The sequence below is a fragment of the Mauremys reevesii genome, linkage group 9 (genome assembly GCF_016161935.1).
Source record: "Mauremys reevesii isolate NIE-2019 linkage group 9, ASM1616193v1, whole genome shotgun sequence".
In the NCBI taxonomy this organism is placed as follows: domain Eukaryota; kingdom Metazoa; phylum Chordata; order Testudines; family Geoemydidae; genus Mauremys; species Mauremys reevesii.
This window is the reverse complement of record NC_052631.1, coordinates 57,886,279-57,897,838: the sequence shown is the minus strand read 5'-3', so window position 1 is coordinate 57,897,838 and position 11,560 is coordinate 57,886,279. Positions and strand designations below refer to the sequence as shown.

Genomic DNA, 11,560 nt, shown 5'->3' with positions numbered 1-11,560 from the left:
TAGAGTGCTATATGCGGCAGGAGGGCCCCTGTATTATGTGCAGTTCTATGTTTTTTGAAATGTGAATACCATTTTTTCTGAGCAGCTAATGGCTTCAATTTAAAAAACTGAAGTACATGGAGTTTTAACAGAAAGCTTTTAAATATGCAGGTGGTCTCCACATCACTCTGGAATACGCAAGAGCCCTTGATACAGGCTTCCCCTCAGTAACGGTAGATATTTATGCAGCTGGTGGCGGATGGTAAACCCTGCTTGAAAACCCACTGAGGAGGAAAATGTGAAGGGTAATTTAACACTGAAGTTGAAAATAACTACTGCAAATAAACCTTTGCAATGGAGCTCAGGACACAGGAAGGAAAAGTTTTCATTATCTGTCACAGCTATTCTCCCCTCACATACTCCTCTCTGTAAAACAATGTCACCCATCCAGTCCAGTTCAGTTCAACAGTGGGTAGCAGCTCAGTGAGAGACGCTGAAGGAAACCGAACACTCAAACTGCAGTACTCACATGGTGTTTGGTGCAGCATCCAACTCATTTCCACGGTCAGACTTCCCTCACTTTGGATTTCTTTATTTGGTTTGAAATACAGAAGGCATAAACCTTAAGCCCCCTTCATCTTGGCCGCATCTACCCCACCCCTAGCACATGTGCAAGAGTAGGCAATCAGTAATCCAGAAAGTTAGTAGACATCAAGCCACTACCTGTCAACTGGAGCTACCAAAAGGAGGCAAAATTGGCAGTGTCAAGGGCATAACGGCCCCACCCTACCCCCTTCTCTGACCATGACTAGCGAGTTGCTTGATTTATTTGCTACAACAGAGATGTGATGATCACTGTAGAAGTGCAGCTATTACCCCACCCATGATACTCTGGTTCCAGGCTCCCAGCAATATATATAAAAGGGAAAAAGATTTGTGTTGAACAACAGGGGAGAGGGGAACCAAATAAATTCACTAGGTATCCCCCTCCTAGAGCTATGGTCTCTTCCCAAGAGCGTGCTGCTGAATTACCCTAGTTAGGGTGCTGCTGGATTGCTCCTTTGTGCACTCCAAGTGGACTTTTCACATAGGCAGCACAAGGCTTTCCCATCTAGCTGGAGACAGATGTGAGCCCTTGGTCATCTTGTGGAAGCGTTCTTAGAGCTGTCACATGAAGCGAGATGAGAGGAACAAGTAGCATCTTCACAGAAAGGCAAGACAGATCACACATCAGCCACATGTCACTCCTGTCCAATCCTACTGACTTAAAAAAAAAGAAAAGAAAAGTGTCTGGGGTTTCCTCTTCACTCCAGGGCAGCTAGTTCTTCCATGAGCTCCTCTTTCTCCCGCTGCAGTTCCTGCACCCGCTGTTTGTTCTGCTCCAGTCTGTCCTCCAGCCACTGCAGGAGGGGACCACTGATAGCAGACATTTGGCTGCAGAGATTCTTGGTGAACACTGGAAGACACAAAACAACATGTTAGCGCAGAAGGAAGAATCTCTCACCAGGCTGCAGAATTGCAAAGCTTAAGTAGAAAGGTTTCACAACAGTATTTCACATTGAGACATCATGGATCCTCACAGGAAAGGGTTAAACAACAGCTACCAGTCCGAAGGGGAGGAGGGGAGAATACTTATAAAAATTATTTAAACCTGAGTTTTAGATTCCCTTTGGGGACATACAATAAAAAAATGACATGTAAACAAGCCTAGTGTAGACTGATTGTTTTTCATAGTTAAGGCTGCGAGTTTGTCACAGAGGTCACGGATTCCGTGACTTCTGCAGCAAACCAACACTCCCCCACCAATAGCAGCAGGAGTTTGGGTGCGGAGCTCAGGGCTGGGGTGCAGGACGGGGTGAAGGCTCCAGGCGCGCTTACTTCAGGGGGGCTCCCCAGAAGCGGTGACATCCTTTGGCTCCTAGGGGGGAGGCGCAGCCAGGGGGCTCTGTGCACAGCACTGCCTCTGCCTGCAGGTACCACCCCTGCAGTTCTAATAGGAGCTGTGGAGCCATGGAACCGGTGCTCAGGGGGAGGCAGCGTGCAGAGCTGCCTGGCCATACCTCCACCAGAACTGAGGGATGTCACTGCTTCTGGGGAGGCACGGAGCTGGGTAGGGAGCCTGCCAGCCCCACCAACCACCCTCCCAGCACCGGCGGGATCCTGCCCCCTCAGGCTGCTGCCACCCCCTCCCCCCAGCACCTGTGGCACTCCCGGGCCAACCCCCTCCCCAAGATTTAGTCAGGGGTATATAGTACAACTCATGGACCGGTTGCAGGCTGTGAATTTTTGTTTACTGCGCGTGACCTGTCCATGACTTTTATTACAAATACCTGTGACTAAAACGTAGTCTTACTCATGGTCAATAGGGGAAAGAGTATCTTATATAATGAAAACATATTTTACACTGAAAGTTAGACATGACATTGGCCACTCTTGTGGTAGAACACCACTCCACCCTATGAAGATCAGAGTTAAATGCTATGGAACTGAAGAGACCTATTTCCCCTCAGTGATGTGTGACCACACAGAAGTCTACGCTGGTGTAACTCACATATGGAAGCACCAGAAGGTGTTCGCAGGAATATGGATTGGTCCCCTTTACCCTGATTTCAATTCTGGACCAACACAGCTCTAAGATTACCCCTGAGGAAATTCTGCACCAAAAAAAATAAAAGTTCTGCACCCAGTATTTGAAAATTCTGCAAAATTTGTCAATAAATAAATATGGAGGCTCCCCACTGCTATCCTGGAGCACAGAACACTGGCTACATGGAGGTGGGAGATCTCCCTGCCGCCCCTTCCTCTCCCCCACCCACCAATGGGTACGGACTCAGTGGTGAGGCTGCACCCAACCCTGACACAGCGCAAGGGCTGGGTCTGACCCAGAAACATCCCGGGGCCCTCCCCTCTGCACCACGCACATCAGGTATGGGCAGGCAGGCTCAGTCCTGAAGAGACTTAGTGTCAGGTGATCGGGTTCTGTGTGGGGCATTCTGGGTGCGGGCAGCTCAGTGTGGGGGCCAGATGCAGGGAGGATCTGGATGCACAGGGATCAATAGGGGCTTCCATGTATAAGAGCAATGGGACTCTGCAGGGAGGTCCAGGTGAAGGTGATTGGGGCTCAGCAGAAGGGGGGGGGGGTAGAGAAGGAGGCCTGAGGCTCAGCAGTGATTTACCTCTCCACCAGTTGCTCCGGGCCCCCGAAACAATGCACCTGCACTGCTGGAGAGGGGCTCATGACCGCTCTTGCTGCTTCCCTTTGCTTCCCCTTATGTTCCCCATCAGAATGTCATTTTTCTGAGGGGAAGCACATAAATCTGCAGGGGCAATGAATTCCCCCAGGAGTAATCTTTAAGATGCATCCATACTACAGTACCCTGTGCTGTTCCAACATCAAGTCGAATTTTATAACGGTTTAAAACCAAATGGATAAACTGAAGGAGGCCACCCAGTTCATTCCATTTGTGATTTAGCCCACCCCTTCAAACACCAGAAATGTAACGAATAATTTGATTCAATACTGAACTTCCCTAGCCCCCAGTATAAGAACGGACAAGTTTGAATGTCAGCCAAGCTGTGGAGCAAGACAAACCACATGGCAAGATCAAAACATAGCGCTAAACTTGGGTGAAGTAATCTGTTCACAGGTTGGCTCAATGCTGAACATCTCCAAGTGGACACATGGTTACAATCCATGGTGATACACATTGTGGTCTACTGCCCTCTACAGACAGACCCAAAATGACCATTTTTCAAGACCACAAGGTGACTCATATTTCAACTCACAGTCCAGCATCCTTATTCCCAGAAGAGGAACCCTTACCTGAGCCATTGTGAATCTTGGTTACAGAGTCTAGATGGGTGAGGCTAAGGGAAAGAACAGAACACAGCTGGTGACAAGACAGCCATGAACTGAATATGAGGTGAACCTGAATTACTGAAGACAGCCACCTACAAGAGTGTAAAACCACAGGCACTTTGGAACTACTAACCCTTACTTAATGGGAGTTCCACTGCATTGATTACACCACATCAAACCATGTATTATAATGAGCATCATGCATTCTCCATGCCGAACTCCACAGACAGAGGCTTATGACAGGAGGGTGTTAATCCTACTAGCATTTGGTCTTATTTCTCAAATACCTTCCCTTCTGATCAATCATTTTCACTCCTATCACACTTGGATAACCATGATCATGAGAGGATCATGCAGTTGCCTTAGTATCAGCATCACTGTCATACTATGCAGGCTCCTTACCCTTTTCTAGGCTAGAAGAAGAGCTGCTAGCTGTAGCCTCTCCATCTCTAGGAGTGGGGCCTGAGATACATTCCACTAAGCAAGGAGTTGCAGTCTTATCAGGCTTACAGATGAAAACTTTGGAATAATTTTTTGAAACTAGTGCCCCTGCAGAGGCACCTCAGGGAGCAGGCATCATTAGCCAGACATACAAATGCATAGGGTAAAGAGCAGAACTTTAGGACTGAGAGCTAGCTTCAAGGCCCCTCATGATACTAGGTGTAGCTAACCCTTTATTTCTTTCTACACTTGTGCTCTGCTCAGGATAAAGGACTATGAGGGTCAAGTACATTAACCTTAAAAGCTATTGTCATCAACTAGACCCTCTGGTGCTGTGGGACCCTGACTCCCCCTACCTGTGAATTCTCCTGTATGCATCTTGCTCCTCCTGGCACAAGATCTTGGGCAGCTCCACCGCCGATTCCAGGCACACTTTGCCAATGGTGTCATGGGGAACAACATGAATAGGAATTTCAATCCTCTCATACCTGCAAGATGATCATGTGCAAGTTACTGCCCCTGCCTTTGTGGTCTGCTGCTTTACACAGTCCTATATTCCATACAGCAGTAATGGCTTGCCCAACAGTGACATCACCATAGTTTTGCTGCCGGGCAGGCTTGCTCATGCTGACTGACAGACGAGAAGCAGTTTGTAATGGAACTCATTTTTTCCATTCCTAAACTGGGTAAAAACAGTAGCTAGGAAGTCAGAATTGGCGACACCCCCTGATAAGTGTATGAACACTAAGGCTCCTATGGCTTAGATTCCCCTTTAGAAATTTGTCCACTTTCAAGCAGGAAATGAGACCTCCTTTAAGCATCCATAATTACTGGGATTAACACAACATTTAGTTCTACGTTCAGATGATCAAACAATAATAGTACTACTCATTAAAGTTACCCAGAAAAGCTGACAATTAAAAGGAGACAGAAGAAACTGATCATTTCTCTCCTGTGAGATGAATGTTAAGAATCTTTTCAGACAGTACTTACTCTGAGCTCTTCTGAGCCTGAATTGACTGGAAACAGGTGTAGAGTATCCGGCCTGTCTAAAAGAATCAGCAGAGATAAACATCAGACTATGGGCAATGAGAGCTCACCTGAAATCCAAACTTGCAAATAATACTTTCCCTGGGGGGTTCAAATGTACCACTTTGAGGGAGGAGGAGAGAAAAAATCTTAATAAGCAAATACTGAGACACTCACTACAGCAGTGGTTCTCAAACTTTTGTACTGGTGACCCCTTTCACATAGCAAGCATCTGAATAAATTAAAAACACTTTTTTATATATTTAACACCATTATAAATGCTGGAGGCAAAGTGGGGTTTGGGGTGGAGGCTGACAGTTCGGGACCCCTCCATGTAATAACCTCGTGACACCCTGAAGGGTCCTGACCTCCTGCACTACAGACTATATTAACTATCATATGGAAACTCTTAAATCAGAACCATCCGATTAAACCAACAAAAACCTGGAAAACCTGGTCGAAGGCAACATTTCATTCCTAGTTCACCCCAACTGTTAGCCTCTCACAGGGGACAATGATGTTAGACAAAACACTCTGAACTAATTAGACATAGGCCTGAAAGACAGGACAAAAAAAAATCTATACTGAATGGAATGTGTTATTGTAGTGCAGTAAGTTACTTTTTGATGCACACACAAGCACACCATACCCATTCTGTCTGGTCCCAGAGTTCAAACACCAGCAGAGCTATGAAACAATCTATAGGCTGCAGAATTCTACTGGGGGAATTTTCAAATGCATGAACCCTGAAAACACAAATCTATTAACCTATCGTTTCCCATCAAGTTTTCTTGCTACATTTGCCAATTATAAATTGGAGCTAAACACAAGTTTGCTTCCTCCAGAGCATTTTTTCTAACCACATTCAACTGTAGCATTGAATATATTTGTGACAAAACCAGCCTGGAGATTAATTCACATCTGTGCTGCATTTATATTGATTACATTCCAGCAGGCCCCTGACCCAGCTCCAAAGTGAACCCTAATTTCAGATACCATTCAGGGTTAAACGCAAGACTTCACCTCTGCATCAAAGCTGAAACTTCAAACTGGCATATGAAAGGTTTCTCTCCATTTGCAAGTTGCCTACCTTTGTGTTTTTGTCCTCAATGAAACAGGAGAAGATGAGCCCCACAAAGCCCTGGTCCATCATCTGATACATGGCTTGAGTGCGCACATCTGCAGGTGTGAATGAAAACAAAATAAACAGGCTGCTGCTAAGCAGTGAAGGACTGTGCCCGTCACCTGAAGCACCAGGCAAAGACTTGCCACCTTTCCAGATACCACTCTTTATTTTCATTCTAGTGAAATGATTTGGGGGGGGGGAGGGGCGTGTTTTAAAAGAATACCTCTCCAGGTCCAAAAAAATAGCCAGCTTTAAAGGAATATTTAAAAGTTTCCAGTAACGATCTAACACAAAACAAGGCTAAAATGCTAATGTTCTATCTTTAAAATCCTATTATAAAAAATGCAATATGAAATAATGAAGTAAAAAGTCAGCCTGATAACATTACCCCTGGGGGAATTCTGTGCCAAAAAATTAAAAATGCTGCAACAAAACTAAAAATTCTGCACAATTCTGCACATTTTATTTGTCAAAACAACACAATATAATCACACCAGTTTCAATTATTTTTGGTTATTTATTTCAAAATACCTGTCAGCAAGAATGTCTGTAACAATACAGACAACAAAAACGATTCAGGAAATGTTTTTTGATAAACAGATTCCTTACTAGGCATATTAATACAGAATTCTGAGTAATAATTCATTTAAACTACAATACAGAGAAGTATTTACCACACCCCTCAGAAGCGATGCAAAGGCCTGTGGGAGTCAGGGATAATGAAGGAGCTGAGGGAAAGGGAAGTAAATTGCTGGGAAGGAGCCTGGGTGTGAACTTGGAGGATTGTTGGGTATGGGTGGGTAAAATATGGAAGAGGTTTTTTGGGGAGGTCGGGGAAGGATTGTTAGGGAGCTTCCCCCCATGCAGACCCTGGCTGACCCCTACCCGCTCCCATTCAGTCAGGCACATCTGCCTCATCCCCATGTGTTCCTGCACCCCTATCTACCCTTGCACCTCTTGTCCACATGTACCTCCACCCGCCCCTCAGACACCCACTCCCCTCCATCCTCATGTGGCCCTGCACACCCTCCCCCATCTCCATGCGTCTCTGTGCCCCCACCAAGCCATCCCTATCCCTATGTGGCTCTATACCCCCACCCTGTCCCCACGTGTCTGTGCCCTCACTCAACCACCCCATCTCTGTGTGTCCCTGCACCCCCCCCATCCCCATGAGTCTCTGTGCCCCCACTCAGCCACCCTCTGTCCCTATGTAGCTCTGCACCTCTTCTCCCATCACCATGTGGCTCTGCACCTCCCTCCTCCCATGCCTCCATTCCCATTCAGCCTCTGCCCCAGTCTCTCCTCCCCAACTAGCCCTTATGAGCCCTGTCTGACCCCTCCAGCACCTCATGCTGTCTGTCTCCCCATAGCCCTTGTCTCCTGACCTGGGCCGACAGGTGCTGCGAAGAAAGCAGGCTCTTTCTCTGCCCTAGATAGCTGGGAGCTGCTGCGGCTGCATTCTATCACCACAGTGCCCTCTGGTGGGCAAAAGGAGGAAATGCAGCAACATTTTTGTGCAGAAAAAAGCTTCTGCCGAAAATTAAAAATATGCATGGCTCATTAATTATGCACACGTGCAGTAGCACAGAATTCCCCCAGGAGTATAACATGTATCCAGACAGTCAGATCAAAGCAGTTACCAGACACCCAATCAGATTTCAACAGCTCTTTTGAAGAAGTATTGTTCTCTTGTTATAGCATACACATCCATGTACAGTAGAACCTCAGAGTTAGGAACAACAGAGTTACAAACTGACCAGTCAACCACACACTTCATTTGGAACTGGAAATACGCAACCAGGCAGTGGCAGTAGCAGAGCCCCTCCCTCCTCCCCCCACGCACAAAAATAAAATAAAAAAGCAAATACAGTACAGTATTGTGTTAAATGTAAACTACTAAAAAAAGATAAAGGGAAAGCAGCATATTTCTTCTGCATAGTACTGTTTCAAAGCTATATTAAGTCAATGTTCAGTTGTAAAAACTTCTGAAAGAACCATAAACATTTGTTCAGAGTTATGAACATTTCAGATTTATGAACAACCTCCATTCCTGAGGTGTTCATAACTGTACAACTAGAAAAAATAAAGACATCCAAAGAGCTTTGAGTATCTCCTTCTGTTCCTTGTGTTTCTGACTGCAGCTCTGAACTTCCTGTCTTGAAGAAGACCTAGAAACAGACTTTGCCTACTTTAGGAATCCAGAGGACTTCCCATTTTCGATAATTTGAATGTAGGGATGTGCGATTAAAAACTTCAACAGTATCACTTTAACAAAAAAAATTGGACAATGAAGCACATATCCATATGAAGCTCTGGGCTGAGATACTCCTTACCCACATGAGACGGCCAGACAGTTATGTGTGGATGAGAATGATACCAGCCCACAACCCTCATGGGACGTCCTGTAATCTCAGCCAATCTGTGTGTCAGTCAAGGTACTTTCAAAACAGTGATAGAGCAGAAGAGACTATATGCCCCTTGTGCAAGTTAAATAACCACCACGGGGCAGAATCCAAACATGGCCCTCAAGGGTTAATTTGATTTTAGTACATTAAAGGGAAGAATGACAGGCAACGGTGTGTGCTGAAACTATCTTCCTCATAGCCACCAATGGACAACCTCATCCTCACAGATGTAACACTTCCTTGAACAGAAGCAATGTGCATTTGTACATAGAAATATATGACAACAAATGCTAGTAAGCTACCCAAAGAATTGGACTCTTGCCATTACAAAGATTACATGTAAAAAGGGCTTTTCTACTGGGGGAGTTTTCAAATACACCAAACCTGAAAACACAAACCTATTAACCTTTCATTTCCACAAAGTCTTCTTGCTGCATTTGCCAATTCTAAAAGTGAAAGGTGAGCTCTCTTCAAAATACAAAGGCAATATTAAACGAAAACTCCAGGGATTAGTTATAATACTTTGGGCATTAGTCTAAACATTCTCTCCTCTATTTGGCACTGGTGAGGCTTCATCTAGAGTACTGTATCCAGTTTTGGGCTCCCCACTACAGAAAGGATGTGAACAAATTGGAGAGAGTCCAGCAGAGGGCCACAAAAATTATTAGGGGGCTGAGACACATGATTTACGAGGAGAGGCTGAGGGAACTGGGCTTATTTAGTCTGGAGAAGTGTGAGGGGGGATTTGATAGCGGCCTGAAGGGGGGTTCCAAAGAGGATGGAGCTAGGCTGTTCTCAGTGGTGGCAGATGACAGAACAAGGAATAGTGGTCTCAAGTTGCAGTGGGGGAGGTCTAGGCTGGATATTAGAAAAAACTATTTCACTAGGAGGGTGGTGAAGCACTGGAATGGGTTACCTAGGGAGGTGGTGGAATCGCCATCCTTAGAGGTTTTTAAGGCACAGCTTGACAAAGCCCTGGCTGGGACGATTTAGTTGAAGTTGGTCTTCCTTTGAGCAGGGGGTTGGACTACATGACCTCCTGAGATCTCTTCCAAGCCTTATCTTCTATGTTCTTCTCCACACATATTAAAAACTGTAGCATTGAATATATATATTTATGACAAAACCAAGTGATCAAGAACAATGGGTAATTACAATATGGTTCCATCACATCATTCAAAAAGTGTGGAAAGAGACTGCAGCAGTGGAGAGCTATAGCACTGCCTCTCAGGCAGAGTATGTGAAAAGATGGTAGGCATCTTTATATTAACTACAATAAATCAAGGGTGGTACTGAAACCAAACAGGTTTGAGGTCTAGAAACCTTGTTGATAAAACTTCCTACTGAACACAGCCCTTTCTGGCTACAGTCTCTGTAAAAGGATATCTCTGCTTCAGTAGAAGCAGCTGAAAGCTGCTCCGGAGAAATCTCCACTCGATCCTTCCTCTTATCTGAACGGCGCAGGATAATCACAGAATGAATATGAACAATTCTGCTGGTGTCGACCTAATAATAAATGAGGGAGCAAGAATCACTCATCTCTCTCAGCGAACCAACTTCTCAATGACAGTGCTGCTATCACATCTTTACTAAAAAAGCATGCTTTCCAGCTTAGAACTCTTAAAACAGAGTGATAGGTTTTTCAGTGGGTTACTTATTCTAGGTTTTCACTTCTGAAACCAGGAATTTAAAATTCTTGAAGCTACGAGTTTAGGGTGTCACAAAAATCTCACAGCTGAATTGGCACAAGTGGCTGACTACTGAAAAGACAGCCAAGACAAGAGTAGCCAGCTGTAGGCTCCAGAGCAAGAGTGAGGCACATATTACCAGAGCTGTGCAAGAAATGCTTATGCAGAACATGTCTAAACTATGCCAGCTTTGGTCATTACTATTATTTCTTCAGTTCCCTGAGGATCAGGTTCACCCATGAAGATAGAATTTAGCAAGTTTATTTTTGTGTAAAGATATAACTTAATTACATGCTTTTTTGCATATTTCGCTTTTAGGGTCAATCAGGGCATGAAAAGCCTACCCAACACCCACTCGCTCAAAAACTAAACCTACTTATCAAGTCAAAACACACAGCCATGCCCTTTCCCGCAGGCCACTCACCTGATGCTTTGACTTGGAACATGAAGAAATGGTCTCTTATTGGCTAGACTCTGCACATCCCCCACCCCCAAATTAATGCTAGTGCTCTCAAGCAAACACTAGTCAATGCTGCACTCAGAAGATACACAATATATCAGTTAGCATTGGGTCATCCCCCACTAACAAGTCCATGTTGTCCCCCAACCAATAAATTACAGCCACCCCCCCACCAAAGAGCCAGTGTTTACCAGGGCGCATTAGCAGTGGCTGCCCTTCTCCCTAGCAAGAGCAGAGGCACTGGAACTGTCTCCCCGGGGTAGGGGACACACCCAGTCCCTAGTCTATTTTGGGGGGCAGGCTGGCATCCCCGGGGTGGGGGACACCCCCAGCCCCTCGCCTATGGGGAGCAGAGGTGGCCAGGCACCCGCGGGGGACACCCCTGCACACCCAGCGCCCGGGCTCTGGGGCCCGCTTGCCCGCGGCCCGGCCGGTACCTCCCCGATGCACAGCCCCATGACCTCCTCCTTCTCGGTGCTCAGCGCGTGGTTGAGGCAGACCAGGAAGGCATCCGCCTCCAGGTGCACAGCCTGCACCGCCATCTTGGCACCGCCACCACACCCACCCCGGAAG

The 11,560-nt window shown here is 45.9% G+C and overlaps 1 protein-coding gene across 2 annotated transcripts; it reads right to left on the bottom strand.

Annotated features, from left to right (window-relative positions):
- Positions 1–340: 340 nt before the first annotated feature.
- Positions 341–11,548, bottom strand: BRCC3 (BRCA1/BRCA2-containing complex subunit 3). 2 transcript variants are annotated; one of them, XM_039487662.1, is made up of 8 exons: positions 11,425–11,548; positions 10,226–10,345; positions 8,768–8,855; positions 6,399–6,487; positions 5,273–5,328; positions 4,636–4,767; positions 3,803–3,846; positions 341–1,435 (listed from the first exon to the last, which is right to left on the bottom strand). In XM_039487662.1, exons 1-8 carry the CDS (start codon positions 11,527–11,529, stop codon positions 1,284–1,286), a joined length of 786 nt encoding a protein of 261 aa, XP_039343596.1. In that variant the 5' UTR covers positions 11,530–11,548; the 3' UTR covers positions 341–1,283. The 2 variants fall into 2 exon arrangements, with proteins under 2 accessions (XP_039343596.1, XP_039343595.1); XM_039487661.1 differs by lacking the exon at positions 3,803–3,846.
- Between the last annotated feature and the right edge of the window lie 12 nt (positions 11,549–11,560).

Bases quoted from the DNA above. Each gene is read 5' to 3' on its own strand.
- BRCC3 (XM_039487661.1), bottom strand. From the start codon at position 11,529: ATGGCGGTGCAGGCTGTGCACCTGGAGGCGGATGCCTTCCTGGTCTGC. The intron at 6,488-8,767 runs GTAAGGAGTATC...TCACACCTGCAG, and splicing joins TGTCTGGCCGTCTCATGTGG to ATGTGCGCACTCAAGCCATG. The intron at 5,329-6,398 runs GTAGGCAACTTG...TGATTCTTTTAG, and splicing joins TTGAGGACAAAAACACAAAG to ACAGGCCGGATACTCTACAC.